This window comes from Chiloscyllium punctatum, chromosome 3 (genome assembly GCF_047496795.1).
Source record: "Chiloscyllium punctatum isolate Juve2018m chromosome 3, sChiPun1.3, whole genome shotgun sequence".
Taxonomy (NCBI): Eukaryota; Metazoa; Chordata; class Chondrichthyes; order Orectolobiformes; family Hemiscylliidae; genus Chiloscyllium; species Chiloscyllium punctatum.
The window spans coordinates 87050126-87067487 of NC_092741.1; the positions used below are offsets into that span (position 1 = coordinate 87050126).

The following is a 17362-nucleotide window of genomic DNA, read 5'->3' on the forward strand; positions in this document are numbered from 1 at the left end:
GTAGTTGCAAGTGGAGTTATAATATTTACAAGACATTTGATAAGTTCATGAATAGGAAAGACTTGAAGGGATACTCAGTACTGCTGCAAGTGCAGGCAAATGGGACTAGTTTAATTTGGGGACATGATTGGCATGTTGTGGTTGGACTGAAGGGTGTGTTTTGATGTTGTACATCTCTATGTATCTGTCATACAACTTGATCTCCGATTATCTCTATCTCCGAGGAAATGCTTTGAATCTTCCCCCACCCCTCCAGAAATAAGCTCCTCCCATGAAAGCTGAATTGGACGTTTCTACCTGTCCCTTCAATATTGGTGTGTCAGCATCCTGGTATTCCCTAGCATTATTGTAGGAGCAAATCACCAGAGTTTCTGAATAAACTCAGCACAAGATGCTCAGACAACAAATGAAACATTGTAACTGCAGCATTTCCAATATCAAGAAGAAACTTTTTAAAAACCTTGTTGATTTGCAGGCATTTTTGGTAAACTATCCTTCCTTATCCTTTTTGGTTTATCCACTGCCTTTGACATTGTTGACTACACAAACCACCTCCAATGCTTCTTCATTGTTGTCATGCTGGATAGGACTACACATATATTCTTATCTATCATAGGCGGAGTATTCCTGCAATTATGGCTAGTCTTCCTGCTTCTCTGGTGTCTTCCAAGTCTCTACATATTACATCACCCATAAACATAGCATTAACTGTATGTTGACAATACACAACTGTAGCTTCCTGGTACTTCAAGTTTTCTACTGTTGCTGAAATATTGGATTGCTTGTCTGACTTGGAGCAAGAATTTTCTCCAATTCATCTTGGGAGGCAGTGCCCTGCTGATGAAAAACATGGAAACAGGTTGCCTTTTCAATGACAGCAATTGCATAGTCTGTCAAGAATTCTAGTGAAAAAAGTATACTTAAAAGTAGGTATTTTAAAAAGTAAAAACTGCAACTCACATTTTCTCTAGTCTATACAGTTGATGTTTATGGGGTTAGGGCTTATAGATTTGCAAAGTGCACTCAGTATTACGGTAATTTATGCATTTGTTTACCTCAGCAAGTCCAGTAGGCTAGAAGATGGTTATGACTTTGATTATAATATAAACCTACTAAAATTTCTATTTTGAAGGTGTGCATGAAGAATTAAATGTTTTCTTTCAATGTCAGCTAGAAGATGAAATCTCTACCTTGAGACAAGTTTTAAGTGCCAAGGAGAAGCATCTAGTGGAAATAAAACAGAAGATGGGCATTACTCCACTGAATGAAATAAAACACAACTTAAGCAAAAGCTGGCATGACATGCAGACTTCTGTGATGTAAGTTTTTGAGTGGAGGAGTTTGCTGCAACTTGATTAAAACTAGTGCATGTTATTCCTGCTGTTGTATGAAGGAACGCTTTGCTGTGATTTATCAAAATATTTATTTGCTTGATACAAGTTGTGTTTTGAGATGCTGGATAATTTTTAACTAATAGAAACATCTATTAAAAATTGAAATGAACGTTTCTCCCATTTACATTGGTGGTGTATATTTGCTGCATTGGATCCTGAATTGTCCACCTCAAAAATAGATAGCTGTATTTGTGGACATCGCAAGCATTAAATTAAAGTAGCCAAATTTGAATGCTCTCCATCACTCATTGTTGTATTCTCAAACTTGGTTAAAGTAGCTGTAGGTTGTTGGCATCCAGAGAGATTTATACCAGAATTGGAATCTACATATCTACTTTCAAATAGTTTATTTAAAGCCTGATAGTGTGTTGAATGAGTACTTCGCAAGATATCTATTTTTCACCTATTTGAAGAACCTGAGAAAGGAAATGGCAGATAAGTGCAGGTCATACAAACTTCAACCTACCTGTCTGCTTCATTTTCCTTCATGTGAGTAGATTGGGAAAAATTGCAACCTTGCAATTTTATGTCTTTTTAAAGTATTTTTAAGCTAAATAAAATAAATGCCACATGCTGCAATTCAGTTTTACCTATTTTACTTTCTTGTGCCTTTGAATGAATCTAATTTCACCTCAATGTTTCCTTCAAACTAAGCATAGGAGTAGTTAGAGTTAGAAATACATCAAACCATCAGCCAGACAGAAGAAAAACACTGTTGCCTTTATTTCCCTGTTGGGAAATGGACTATGAAATATGCTAGATTGATATTGCATATATTATCCTGAATATCAATTTCAAATCTTAAATTTAATATTTTAAAAACTGTTGCATAGTTACAGGTAACTTTTGTGAAATGAATGTGATGGAAGCATTGCTTTAAAATCAGTTTGTTTTTGAAAGTAAGCACAACTTTGCATTGATTTTGAGCTGATGAAATGTTACTATTTGGATATGAATTGAGAGCTGACTATCTTGTTGCCAAGCCACAGTTGAGTGGCTATCGGTCTTGTGTGAACTGTCAACGTTCACCCTTGTTTAATTCTTATGGATTGTTTGCATCTCAATATTAGATTACATCTGCAATTATTATACTCATTATAAAAGAAATATTTATTTCAAAAGTTGAAGTAATGACAACATAGTTCCAAGTTAGGATGTTCTGAGACTTGGACGGGACCTTCAAGTTGGTGGTATTCACAGGCATCTACTATACCTGTCCTTCTAGGTCGTAAAAGTCACATTTTACAAGGTGTGTGGAAACAGCCTTGGTGAGTTGTTGCAGTGCATCATGTATATGGTACATTACTGCCACTATGCACTGGTGACAGAAGCAATGAATGTTTAAAATGATGGATCAGATGGATAAGTGGTGAATTAGCTGATCAAACAGGCAGATTTGTCATGCACGGTATTGAGCTAAGTGAGTGTTATTTGACCTTCACTAATCCAAGTAAGTGGGCAATATTCCAATTTATTCCTGACTTGTGACTTGTAGATAGTGTGTAAGCTTTGGGATTCAGGAACAGAATTGCTTGCTGCCAAATTCCTAATCTTTCCCTGCTATTGTAGGCACTATATATAGCTGCTCCAGTTATGCTTCTGGTCAGTGATAACACCTCGGATGTTGATGGAGGGGAAAGTGATTGTAATGCTGTTAAATTTCAAGTGCCAATAGTTACCTTTCTTCTCTTGGAGACGGTCCTTGCCTGGCACTTGTTACCTGACATTTATCAACCCAAATATGAATATTTTTCAGGTCTTGCCGCTTTTGGCCATAGACTGCTCCAATATTTAAGGAAATAAAATGAAATATTGAGGGTGCTGGAGATCTGAAAGAAAAACAAAAGTGTGGAGAATTCAGCAAGTTTGACATTTGTAAAGAGAAGAACTAAAGCGGAGTCATTAGACTCAAAATGTTAGCTTTGTTTCTTTCTCTAGTGTTGCCAGACCTGCTGGGTTTCTCCAACACTTCCTGTTTTTATTCCAATATTTAAGGAGTTGTCAATGGTATTAAACACTCTGCAATCATCTGCAAACATTGTCCTGTTGATTTTATGATGGAGGAATGGTCAATTGATGAGGCAGCTGATGATGTTTTGGCCTGATATCCTCAGGAACTCCTGCATTGATGACCTGAGACTGAGAAGATTGGTCTCCAATAACCACAACCAAGTTTCTGGATGAGACTTTAACGAGTGGAGCATTTTCCACCTGATTTCATGAGTATTGGTGAGCAAGTTGCTCATACATAATTGCTGTCAGTGACCGCTTCCACACTTTGCTGATGACTTGGAGTGAACTGATGGAGCATTAATTGGCCAGTTTGAATGTGTCCTGATTTTTCTGAACAGGATGTACATGGGCAGATCTCATAGGCAACTTAGTTTTTAAGAAAGCGGATTAGTTAATACTTTAGAGAGATGTGTTGAGATAAAAATTGTGAGACTATTTTATTTTTGTCTGTAACTGAATAAACAGTCATGGTTCTCACTTCAAATTAGCATGTAGACTATCTCTGGAGAGGGAAAAAATGTACTGTTCTCTCCTAGTTGGTAGGTGAAGTGGCAAAACACATGACTGACTACATCAAAAGTTCAGAGCTCTTCAAGTAGCCTGGCCTAGACCACACCTGCCCTTCATTGCAGACATAGAAAGACAAGGCATTCTCAACCTTAGAATGCAATTTTTTTCTAAGATATTTGGATTACTTATTCTGATTTCTGATCTGTATCTTCAGCATGTGGCTATCCTGTGAATCTAACTCCATGAAAGAAAGTTTTAACTTAAATCCTTTTTGCATCAGTTATACTAACTTCCTCTTCAAAGGTCAAATACTGAAAATCCCTAAACACAACAATGATAAAATGAAATATCAAATTTGGGCTTGAGTTTGTTTCACTTCTGAACATTTTGGTTTATCAACCCTATTTATAATTTATCATGAACATACTGAAAACTGTGATAAAGAGTAGTTGTTCCTTTTACTTTTTTTTTCAAGATAGCAAATTAGTGCAGACAGATTTGATGTGATGTCATACTCAGTCAGATCTTGTGTTCATCTACAACAAAGCACAACTGGCTTCTTTCTCCATGTGTAGATCATTGTTGCTATGGGAGATATCTACACGTGAGAAGACATATTAATGTCAGTAAACTTGAGATGTTAAGACAACTGACCGGGGGAAGGGCAGGTAGATCAAGTTTAATCACTGATTGCTCAATAAATTTGTGATTAGCCTCCTGCTATGCTCAAGGTACTTTTTTGATTCTAAGAGGTTTAAATTGTTTCTTCTATGTGTTTACGGTAAAATTGTTTTCTGAAATACAACATACTTATAACATATAATAGCAACAAAATACTCTTAAAGAACAGAAGGTGTGAACTTTTGTTCTTAATTCTTTAATGGTGAACAACTGCAATCAAACTGTTAGATTTGCATATGCAGGAGTGGGGTTTCACTGCAATCTCGCTAAAGAAACTGGATGAGGACTTGGAAGCAAATGATATTGTTGCATGCAAGTGGTAAGAAGAATATTGTGCAACATATTTTGTTGTCACTATTCTGTTTTGGAACCTCTTTTGGACTATCTTAAGGGGATGAGGTATTTTCCAGAACTATTTTCCCCTTAAAGTGACTTGTCTTTTCTTTAGAGCATTTTCTTTCTTCTCCTCTGAGATTACATTGGTGCTGATGAATACATGTAGGTTGCATTGAAAATCATGTTACTCACGTTCATCACAATTAAATGAGATGGATAATCTGGACTTTGTGTTCTTTTTCATACAGTGACAAATAACATTTGAAGTTTTTAAAAAAGTAAGATTCTGTAGAACTCATGTTCCTCTTCTCAGTATTGTCTTTCACCCTTAATTTATTTTTGTTTCTTTCTTTCCAAAAGATATAAAAAAACACAGGAGACTCTTAATGCCACAGGGCAGAAAGCTTCAGCAGCTTTGAATAATGTAAGTTCTACACTTGGCAAGAAACTAGGAGAGATGAAGTAAGTAAAAGTCAATGTAATTCTATCTCAATAGATTTGACTACAAAAAGCTTTTGACTACCATACTTGTATGTAACACACACATTAGTCCCTTCATTCTACTTATCACTTAACACTGAAGATTGTGATTCATTCAGAAGATTATGTTTTGTCTCTGTCTACTTAATTTAAAGCAAAATGGAATTACCCAGCATCATCTACAGCAAGGAGCCTCCATTCCTGATGAAGGGCTTTTGCCCGAAATGTCGATTTTCCTGCTTCTCCGATGCTGCCTGACCTGTGGTTTTCCAGCACCACTCTAATCTAATCTAGACCCTGGTTTCCAGCATCTGCAGTCCTCAGTTTTGCCTCCATGTAGAAAACACTCTACTTTCATCTATTGTTTTAGTTGCACCCTCAAAAAACTCAAGTTTGTGAGACACAATTTCCCTCGCATAAAGTCGTGCTAACAATCCCTAATCTGGCCTTGCCTGTCCAAATGGACATAAATCCTCTCTCTCAGAATCCACTGCAACTACATACCCACACTGATGTCAGACTCACCAGTCTATAGTTCTAACATTTCTCATTACAGTCTTTCTTAAATAAAAGCACAACATTAGCCACCCTAACGATACAAATATCTCTGCTAGGGGCTTGGTGACTTCTTCCCTAGCTTCCCACAACATAAACTTGATCAGGTCCTGGAGACTTATCTATCTCTTTTTCTGTAAAGTGGGTTGTTTTCAAATTATCAATAATTATTTCCCCAAGTTCCCTAGCTTCCATGTCTTTCTCCATAGCAAATACTGATGTGAAACGTTCTTTCCCATCTCCTATGGTTTCACACATAGATGACCTCATTGATCTTTAATGAGCTCTATTCTCTCCCTAGTTGCTGGTTGACCTGCTGTGCTTTTCCAGCACCACTCTAATCTAGACTCTGTTTTCTACATGGACTGTAGTAAAGATTTTGACAGGGTACTGCATGGTAGAATGATTAGTAAAGTTATATCATGTGGGATTCAGGGAAAACTTGCCAGTTGGATACAAAATTAGCTTGACTATAGGAGACAGAGGGTAATGTTGGAGGGTTGTTTTTCAGACTGGAGGCCTACGACCAGTGGTATTCCACAGGGATCAGTGCTGGGTTCACTGTTGTCTCTCATTTGTGTAAACAATTTGGATGAGAAATTAGGAGAAATGGTTAGTAAATTGTGGATGACACCAAAATTAATGGCATTGCTGACAATGAAGGAGGTTATCTAAGATTACAAAGGGATCTTGATTAATTTAGCCAATTGGCTGAGGAATGGCACATAAGAGTTTAATTTGGATAAATTCATGATGTTGCATTTTGATAAGATGAACAAGGGTAGGACTTATATAGTTAAAGGTGGTACCTTAGGTAGTGCTGGCAAACAGAGAGACCAAAAGGTTCAGGTACATAGTTCTTTGAAAGTTGCGCCACAGGTAGACACGGTAGTTAAGAAAGCATTTAGCATCTTGCCTTCATTGCTCATACCATTGAGTATAGGAGTTGGGATGTCATATTGCAGTTGTATATGAACTTGGAGAGGCCACATTTAGGAAGTGTATTATTAAACTGGAGAGGGTGCAGAAAAGAGTTAGCGATGTTGCCAAGACTGGAGGGTTATAAGGAAAGGCTGGATAGGCTGTGACATTTTTCACTGGAGCTCAGGAGGTAGAGGGATGACCTTATAGAGGTTTATAAAATCATGAAGGGCATAGATCAGGTGAATAGCAGGGTAGAGAAGTTCAAAACTAGAGGGCATATTTTTAAGGTGAGAGGAGAAAGATTTAAAAGGGACATGAGGGGGAACTTTTTTGCAGAGAGTGGTTCATATGTGGAATTAACTGCCAGAGGAAGTGATAGATGCAGTTATGATTATAACATTTAAAAGACATTTAGACAGGTAAATGAAGAGGAAACACTTAGAGGGGTATGGACCAAATATAGGCAAATGGGAGTAGTTTAGTTTGGGCAACTTTGTTGGCATGGACGAGTTGGACTGAAGGGTTTGTTCGTGTTGTATGACTCTGTAGCTTGAGTTGAACAGATAGAGTTTGTGATGATCAAAAGGAAAATTAACAGTTTGCTTGGCATGGGCTAGAGAGAAGGAATCAAAGTGAAAGTTAGTTCTCAAATTAGATGTTAGTTGATGGAGAAAGGGAAAAACAAGCAAGGAGAATAAAGCATCTTTAAGGACAGTGTTAAAGTATAATTGTGATGTGAGATTTTTGGTTGATGTAAAAATTAAATGGAGATTCTTTGGAGTATGTTGCCGACAAAAATAGGGTTTAGTTAGTCTAGGTTTTAGTTTAGTAGTTCAAATAAAAATCCTAAAACCAAATTTCAAGTTATGTGATCTCTTCAGTTGGTTGTTAGAAGTCAAATATCTTTTCAAAGATAATCAGTCTTTGTGGGAATGTGACCATAAGACACAGGAGTGGAAGTAAGGCCATTCGGCCCATCGAGTCCACTCTGCCATTTAATCATGGCTGATGTGCATTTCAACTCCACTTACTAGCATTCTCCCCGTAGTCCTTAATTCCTTGTGACATCAAGAATTTATCAATCTCTGCCTTGAAGCCATTTAGCATCCCGGCCTCCACTGCACTCTGCGGCAATGAATTCCATAGGCCCACCACTCTCTGGCTGAAGAAATGTCTCCGCATTTCTGTTCTGAATTTACCCCCTCTAATTCTAAGGCTGTGCCCACGGGTTCTAGTCTCCCCTCCTAACGGAAACAATTTCTTAGCGTCCACCCCTTCCAAACCATGTATTATCTTGTAAGTTTCTATTAGATCTCCCCTTAACCATCTAAACTCCAATGAATACAATCCCAGGATCCTCAGCCATTCCTCGTATGTTAGACCTGCCATTCCAGGGATTATCCGTGTGAATCTCCGCTGGACACGCTCCAGTGCGAGTATGTCCCTCCTGAGGTGTGGGGCCCAAGACTGGACACATGGGGCCTAACCAGAGCTTTATAAAGGCTCAGTAGCACATCACTGCTTTTATATTCCAACCCTCTTGAGATAAATGACAACATTGCATTCGCTTTCTTAATCACGGATTCAACCTGCACGTTTACGTTTAGAGACTTCTCGACTAGCACTCCCAGATCCCTTTGTACTTTGGCTTTATGAATTTCCTCACCGTTTAGAAAGTAGTCTGTGCTTGTATTCTTTTTTCCAAAATGCAAGAACTCACATTTGCTCACGTTGAATTTCATCAGCCATTTCCTGGACCACTCTCCCAAACTGTCTAGATCCTTCTGCAGCTTCCCCACTTCCTCAGTACTACCTGCCTGTCCACCTAACTTGGTTTCATCAGCAAACCTTGCTAGAATGCCCCCAGTCCCTTTATTCAGATCATTAATATATAACGTGAACAGCTGCAGCCCTAACACTGAACCCTGTGGGACATTGCTTGTCACCGGCTGCCATTCCGAAAAAGAACCTTTTATCCCAACTCTCTGCCTTCTGTAAGACAGCCAATCCTCAATCCATGCCAGTAGCTCACCTCGAACACCATGGGCCTTCACCTTACTCAGCAGCCTCCCATGTTGCACCTTATCAAAGGCCTTTTGGAAGTCTAGATAGACCACATCCACTGGGTTTTCCTGGTCTAACCTACTTGTCACCTCTTCAAAGAATTCTAGCAGGTTTGTCAGGCATGACCTCCCCTTACTAAATCCATATTGACTTGTTCTAATCCGACCCTGCTCTTCCAAGAATTTAGAAAGCTCATCCTTAATGATGGGTTCTAGAATTTTACCAACAATCGAGGTTAGGCTAATTGGCCTATAATTTTCCATCTTTTGTCTTGATCCTTTCTTGAACAAGGGAGTTACAACAGCGATCTTCCAATCATCTGGGACTTTCCCTGACTCCAGTGACTTTTGAAAGATCTCAACCAATGCCTCCACTATTTCCTCAGCCACCTCCCTCAGAACTCTAGGATGTAGCCCATTGGAGCCAAGAGATTTGTCAATTTTTAGACCTTTTAGCTTTTCTAGCACTATCTCTTTTGTAATGGCAACCATACTCAACTCAGCCCCCTGACTCCCTTTAATTGTTGGGATATTACTCATGCCTTCCACTGTGAAGACTGATGCAAAGTACTTATTAAGTTCTCCAGCCATTTCCTTATCTCCCATCACTAGCCTTCCAGCATCAGTTTGAAGTGGCCCAATGTCTACTTTTGGTAAAAACAATGACTGCAGATGCTGAAAATCAAATACTGGATTAGTGGTGCTGGAAGAGCACAGCAGTTCAGGCAGCATCCAACGAGCAGCGAAATCAACGTTTCGGGCAAAAGCCCTTCATCAGGAATAAAGGCAGTGAGCCTGGACCTCCTCCAAGACTTCTGTTTCCCCGGCCCCCAACGCCTTATCTTCACCATGGATATCCAATCCCTCTACACCTCCATTCGTCATGACCAGGGCCTCCAAGCCCTCCGTTTTTTCCTCTCTAAACGTCCCCAACAGTACCCTTCCACTGACACACTCATTCGTTTGGCCGAACTGGTCCTCACCCTTAACAATTTCTCCTTTGAATCCTCCCACTTCCTCCAGACCAAAGGCGTAGCCATGGGCACATGTATGGGCCCCAGCTATGCCTGTCTCTTTGTTGGCTACGTAGAACAGTTGATCTTCCGTAATTACACCGGCACCACTCCCCACCTCTTCCTCCGCTACATTGATGACTGCATTGGCGCCACCTCGTGCTCCCGCGAGGAGGTTGAGCAATTCATCAACTTCACCAACACATTCCACCCTGACCTTAAATTTACCTGGACCATCTCTGACACCTCCCTCCTCTTCCTGGACCTCTCCATCTCCATTAGTGACGACCGACTTGACACTGACATTTTTTACAAACCCACTGACTCCCATAGCTACCTGGATTACACCTCTTCCCACCCTATCTCTTGCAAAAATGCCATCCCGTATTCCGAATTTCTCCGCCTCCGCCGTATCTGCTCCCAGGAGGACCAGTTCCACCATAGGACACACCAGATGGCCTCCTTCTTTAGAGACAGCAATTTCCCTTCCCATGTGGTTAAAGATGCCCTCCAACGCATCTCGTCCACATCCCGCACCTCCGCCCTCAGACCCCACCCCTCCAACCGTAACAAGGACAGAACGCCCCTGGTGCTCACCTTCCACCCTACAAACCTTTGCATCAACCAAATCATCCACCGACATTTCCGCCACCTCCAAAAAGACCCCACCACCAGGGATATATTTCCCACCCCACCCCTTTCCGCCTTCCGCAAAGACCGTTCCCTCCGTGACTACCTGGTCAGGCCCACACCCCCCTACGACCCACCCTCCCATTCTGGCACTTTCCCCTGCCACCGCAGGAACTGTAAAACCTGTGCCCACACCACCTCCCTCACCTCTATCCAAGGCCCTAAAGGAGCCTTCCACATCCATCAAAGTTTCACCTGCACATCCACCAATATCATTTATTGTATCCGTTGCTCCCGATGTGGTCTCCTCTACATTGGGGAGACTGGGCGCCTCCTAGCAGAGCGCTTTAGGGAACATCTCCGAGACACCCTCACCAATCAAGCAAACCGCCCCGTGGCCCAACATTTCAACTCCCCCTCCCACTCTGCCGAGGACATGGAGGTCCTGGGCCTCCTTCACCGCCGCTCCCTCACCACCAGACGCCTGGAGGAAGAACGCCTCATCTTCCGCCTCGGAACACTTCAACCCCAGGGCATCAATGTGGACTTCAACAGCTTCCTCATTTCCCCTTCCCCCACCTCATCCTAGTTTCAAACTTGCAGCTCACTTACTGTCTCCTTGACTTGTCCGACCTGCCTATCTTCTTTTCCACCTATCCACTCCACCCTCTTCTCTTTGACCTATCACCTTCATCTCCTCCCCCACTCACCCATTGTACTCTATGCTACTCTCTCCCCACCCCCACCCTCCTCTAGCTTATCTCTCCATGCTGCAGGCTCACTGCCTTTATTCCTGATGAAGAGCTTTTGCCCGAAACGTCGATTTCGCTGCTCGTTGGATGCTGCCTGAACTGCTGTGCTCTTCCAGCACCACTAATCCAATGTCTACTTTTGCCTGTTGTTTGTTTCTTATGTATTGAAAGAAACTTTTACTATCATTTCTAATATTACTGGCTAGCCTACCTAACAAATATCTCAAAGACAGCTTTATGCTGATGTCTGTGATATTCGTATATGTGTTAGCTAGCTTCATGTTTAATCATGCATTTTTCCAACTACTGCGTTCTGCAGTATACTATTTGTGCTGTTTGACATTGATTTCTGACTGTTCTACTGTAGCTTACATTATCTCAGACTTCTGCTCCCAAACAGGTGAGATCAAAATAGTTTTATGACTTTGATTTGTTTTTTAAAAGCTATCAATGTTGGAAATGCATGTTTTATATACAATTCCACAATCTCATTCTCTTTCTGATTAATGTGCTGGTCCATGCATGAAGAGTTGACCACCATATATTCTTTTTGACATTTCTTTAAGTGACTGGTTTTGTTTTCTGTGTGATGATCTACCATATTGAATCATATTAAAATCTCTAAGCTCTATTGTTGTTTTTATCTCTCAAATTTGCAGTGAGCATGTTTTAGTTTTCACTAACTGATACTTTAGTAGAATGATAAGTGATACATTGTGCCTGTAGAGAGTGTCAGAGGTGGAAAGGATTTTTTTCACAATGTTGGCAGGGATAGTAATGTTGCATGCATTTTTATTTTGTTTTCTTTTTGCCAATTTACTACTACAAGTTTTTCTACTGCCTGCAATCCCCTCCTAGATGTGGACTGATGTACAGCTGCACAGATGACAGGCACCTTTGGGTAATTCATCTTGTAACTATGAGCTGAACTTTGAACCCTGCATAATGTCTCTGTGCACCCACCAACTCCTCCGTTCAAATGCAGACTCGCCACTAGTTTGTGCTTGGTGTGTTCAATCTGATATGTGTGGTGGATAGAGGACTGTGGGGAAGGCAACGCCTACCTACCTCAGCTGGAATTTTACTAGTCGCAGAGTAAGTAACATGTGGGCCTATTTGCACTTGAGCCAATTGAAGTGCTTAATGGCCAATTAATGGCAGGGTATACCCAGGCTGTGTGGCAAGACTGCCATTTAATTCCTGACACCCTAGCTGCCAGTTAGGGGGTTGGTGCTTCCTCTTTGAACACCATGTGCCCCATGGAAGTCAAGTACCCCTGGTTTTCTAGTCCCTGTTTGTTCCACCCCTCAGTGATCTCTTACTGGGTGGCTGACTGACTAAAGAATGCAATGGTTTTATCACCATTAAGTCAGTATTCTGACTTTCCACCCTTTTTTAAAAATGGAAAGTACTTCATGTGTGAACTAGAAAATAAGAACTTCACAGTTGCCAACCGTAGCAAATTTACCTGGTTGTCTGGCTTTCAGTGCTGAGGTTCATGGTGTATGGGCTGGTTCCCAGCAATCATCCTATCTCCTAGTGACTGGAGAGCTGCCTCCATCTGATTGACTGATTAGAAGTGGCTTTTCTGACCATATAGAGGTGCAAGGTACTACACCCAGTTAGCATCCTGATTGCCCATGAAATCAGATCAGCGATTCATGATCCTATGTAGGTGACCAAACATTTCAAGTGGAGGCTGGGCCATTACACCTATGAGCTTAAGCTTTGAATGTCATCTCTGAACCTCATCCTGATCTCACCTATAGGAGCTAATCATGGGAAACGGCATTTCCCAAGGAATACTGCTAATTGATGAGTAGGAATTTGCAGTTTCCTATCCTGAACATTTAGTACAGAGGATCAAAATGGCATCACACTGGTCCACTAATTGAACTTATCCAATTTGCCATAAATCAGAAATCAAATTTGAAACTTTCCTCAATTTGTATTGCTTACTTACTCAGTAGATAAATTTACAAAACCTTTTGAAGAGTTATTTTGTCTGATGTTTAGTTCCTTTTTCCTTTTCCAGTTTTAAAAAATTATTTTAGGACTAAAGAATCGGTGTTTAAAATATAAATACTCATTTAAAATTGAGCAGCTAGCTGTCAGGGAGTGCTTACAGCTTTTGGAAAGGATTCCTATGAAGAACCCCTTTTGAGTTACCCCACACTTTGTGGCAATTCTTGGTATCATAAAGTAAAGCAGCTGTTGGGCAAAACAGCTGAAATCACAAAAACTGAAACAGGTACTAACCCATGGCATGTGGAGTACAAAATATAATTAGATTACCAGTTGAAATATTGTGTCTCATGGGATGGTAAAATCACAGGTATATGTATTTTAATTACATAACCCAAAGTGACTACATTGTGTTGTGCTGTGACATTTCTCCGATGTCATGCATACCCTTCTTGAATTGTTTCTTTTCAACATCTATTTTTTCATTTGCTTTTCTTTTGTAGCTTTATACAGCTTTTGTCTCTTTCTTAGTTCCATACTACATAATATGTCAAGTGCAAAGCAAAGCATAGGTCTATTGGTTAAGTATAAGTGAAAACATTTAGAAATATCAGTTGATTTAAGAACTATAACAAATATGTTAACACTGACCTTCATCCCAGTCAGAAAGATCTGCATTAATAAATATTTCCTGTGTAGCATGTGTTTTCTGTGTTATTGTGTTTGCAATGATGCTGTGCATTTGAATGGTGACAAATGGTTCTTTCCATTACATTACTAATAAAACAGAAAATAAACAGTAAGAGAAAGAAAAAGATTGAAGCTAGAGGCAGATGGAGTATTAAATGATCCTTTTCAGAAATTAGTGTATTCTCCAAATCTTAGATGGGCATGAATTTGAGAGAAATTTAACATCTGAGTGTGGGAAAGTATTTCACATGATAGATGAAACCAAGCTTTAGCAATGAAGATAATGTGGAAGTGTTCATCAAGGTCAAAGTAAGAAGACTATTCTTGAACAAATGAAGGATTAAGGACAGACCATCAAATTGAAGAGATGACAGTTATTAGTTGAATGTGTGAAAGTAATGAAGATGCAATTGATGCAGATTCTTTCAAGATTACTGTCTTTTTCTGGTTAAAAAGCCACTTGGGTAAGTAGCCAATGATTCCAAAAGTGTGACGTCAGCTTTAAGGAATCTTATCCATCTTTCAATTGGGCCAAGATACTGATATATTCACTGATCCCACAGTTCCAATAGAAGGAGGAGAGTACATAGCCTTTCCATCAATGTGTCCTCAGCTGTTTCTCTGTGTGACAACTGGTTTCTTCAGAGCAAAGCTAAAGGGAGCACGGTGCTCAGTCGTTAGCCTTGCTGCCTCACAGCACCAGGCACCTGGGTACAAATGCACCCTCTGGTAACTGTATGGAGTTTGCATGTTCTTCCCGTGTCTGTGGGGTTTCCTGCGGGTGCTCTGGTTTCCTCCCAAAGTCGAAAGATGTGCAGATTAGCTGGACTGGCCATGACAAATTGTCCATAGTATCCAGGGATGTGCACGCAAGGTGAGTTAGCTATAGGAAATGCAGGAATTCAGGAACAGCGCAGTGGGAGTGGGTCTGGGTGGAATACTGTTTGGAGGGTCAGTGTGGACTCAATGCGTCAAGAGGTCTGCTTCCACACTGTAGGGATTCTATGAATCTGAAGCTTCAGAGCATCTAGAGGAGGTTTGGTCTCCAGACATGGTAAAAACAATGACTGCAGATGCTGAAAACCAAATACTGGATTAGTGGTGCTGGAAGAGCACAGCAGTTCAGGCAGCATCCAATGAGCAGTGAAATCGACGTTTCGGACAAAAGCCCTTCATCAGGAATAAAGGCAGTGACATGCAGTGTGCAGGGCCACTGTCATGTAGACACTCTCTGGCACTCATGAACCAAACTCCCAGCTAAGAGCCAGTGTTCCTTGTGGATACCTCAGATGAGTTGATGACGCGAAACAAAGTTGACTTTACCCTGACCAAAAAAAAGGTTGTCTGGTCCTTCAATTGGGAGACAATTAGCCAGCTGAGGAGCCCTGGAAAGAACATCTCTGCAAAATATTAAACAAAACAAGAGATGTCACTTGAGTGACAAGTGGGTGTGATTTCAGGAAGATTTCTTTATATTTGGCACCAAGCCCTTCACAATAAAGACCAACATATTGCTGCCTTCCTAATTGCTTGCTGTAACTGCTTTTTAACTTGGTGTTTCTTGCATGTGTATACCTGAGTTTTTCTCAATAGTACAATTTAAAAGTTTGACCCCTTTACAAAAGAAGAGATATTGGCCATAGAATTGAGTCTGACAGCAATTGAAGGCGATGCTTCTAACTTCCCAGCGTACAAAATTGAGGTCATTTTTGCTCATCCTCCAATAGATGTTGGACAAGCAGAGAATTAGAGACAGTAGATGGATGTGGAGAGGCAATGGTGAGACAGAGTCAGGCTCTATCAGTGTGCGTGGAGATGCTAACACTGTTTTGAATAATGTCAATGAGGCATAGCATGGCTATAACAACTAAGTTAGGACTGAGGATAGATACTTTTGGGATGCCAGAAGTCGCAGTGCTGCAAAGGAAGGAAAGCCATGGCTCATGATTTCTTAATTATGACAGAATAGATAAGAGGAAGCTGGGTATGCAGTTTCACAGCAGTGAGATGTTGGAGGTGAATGTTGTATTCAACCGTGTGAAAAAGCTGCAAACAGGATAAAGAGGACTAGTTTATCATAGACACAGACATGTGGAATGTGTTCTTTGATTTTGCTGAGAATTTTGTCAGTACTATGGTCGAGATGAAATTTTACTGGAAGGATTCAAACATGGAGTACTGTGAAAGATTGGCTCAAATTTTGGAGGCAACAATGTGGTCAGAAACTTTGGAGAGAAAAGTTAATGATGGGACAGGAGTTTTCAGGGAAGAGAGGGTGAAAGATTTTTTTCCCCAGAGGGTGATGATGGCAGATTAGAAGGAAAAGGGGACAATATGTAAGCAAGAAGAACCATGAACATTATCAAGATGGAGGACCTGAAATAGAAATTGGAAAGTTAGCATTTTGGTGGGAAAAGGTCAGAGGAGCAAGAGATGAATCTCACATGGACAAAATGAGTTCAGTAAGAGTATGAGGAGAGTCAGCAGAGAAACCAGAGGAAGATGCAAGTTCAAAATTGGCATTAGGGCTAGTGGTTGAGAAATCTTACTACACCTCCCCATACCACTAAAATGACCCCAGACCTTAACCTGACACCTGTTACCCCAATTCCTTTCCAGACCAGCACCCACTCTTTTGCTCTCTCTATATATAAAAAAAAGGGCAGAGTGGTGAGATCGCCACTACTTGGAAAGTCCAGCCCAATGTTCTTGTGTAGCGATTAGTTTTGGTCAAAGAAACTGGCTATTGAAAGCAGAGTAAGTAAAGCAGTTGTCTATTAATGTGTGTTCTCAGATACCTTCAAGTGTACAGAGTCCTCATAATAATGAGCACAGAATTAAAATTTGTTCATGCAACGCCCTTGGCAGTCATTGAGGAAGGTTCATAAAAATTTCAATAAGACATGGGGTACATTCTCGCATATACTGTTGCTGCTTCGTCAAGTGAGATTCAAGGTGCCTGGACCAACATGGTTCAGAGTAACTTTTATCAGGCAATCTCCAGCTCTTCAAACCATTAATTATGCATTTGAACTCCTGAGTGCTTTCGTTAAGGAATTGTGCATCAAGAGAGTTAGAAGTAATTTCATCGCTGCTTGCAATTTTTACATCCCTGGCACCATATTTAAACCCAGTGGCATTTGACTTTGGATGCTGCACCACCAGGAACTGGCCCCCATACAAGAGTGCTCGATTGTTATTACCAAACACATGGCACAGAGGAAAGCAAAATTAACTCTCAATTTCACAGAAGGGACCTGTAGGTTTTTGTGGGTAACTGGATGGTGCAAAGGAGGACAGTTTTTTTCCCCACTCCGTTAGGCCATGCAACCAGACATTGCCAATCATTTTTGTGG

General features: G+C 40.7%; 1 protein-coding gene across 5 annotated transcripts in view; it reads left to right on the plus strand.

Annotated features, from left to right (window-relative positions):
* The window catches only part of tpd52l1 (tpd52 like 1), a 35854-nt gene that overhangs the window by 7113 nt on the left and 11379 nt on the right, over positions 1-17362 (plus strand). For 4 of the 5 annotated variants that reach the window (XM_072555981.1, XM_072555982.1, XM_072555984.1 and 1 more), the window contains exons 3-5: positions 1171-1319; positions 5295-5396; positions 11719-11751. In XM_072555981.1, the coding sequence (XP_072412082.1) occupies positions 1171-1319; positions 5295-5396; positions 11719-11751 (284 nt within the window). The remainder of the gene's footprint in view (positions 1-1170; positions 1320-5294; positions 5397-11718; positions 11752-17362) is intronic. The other variant, XM_072555983.1, reaches the window with a different exon arrangement.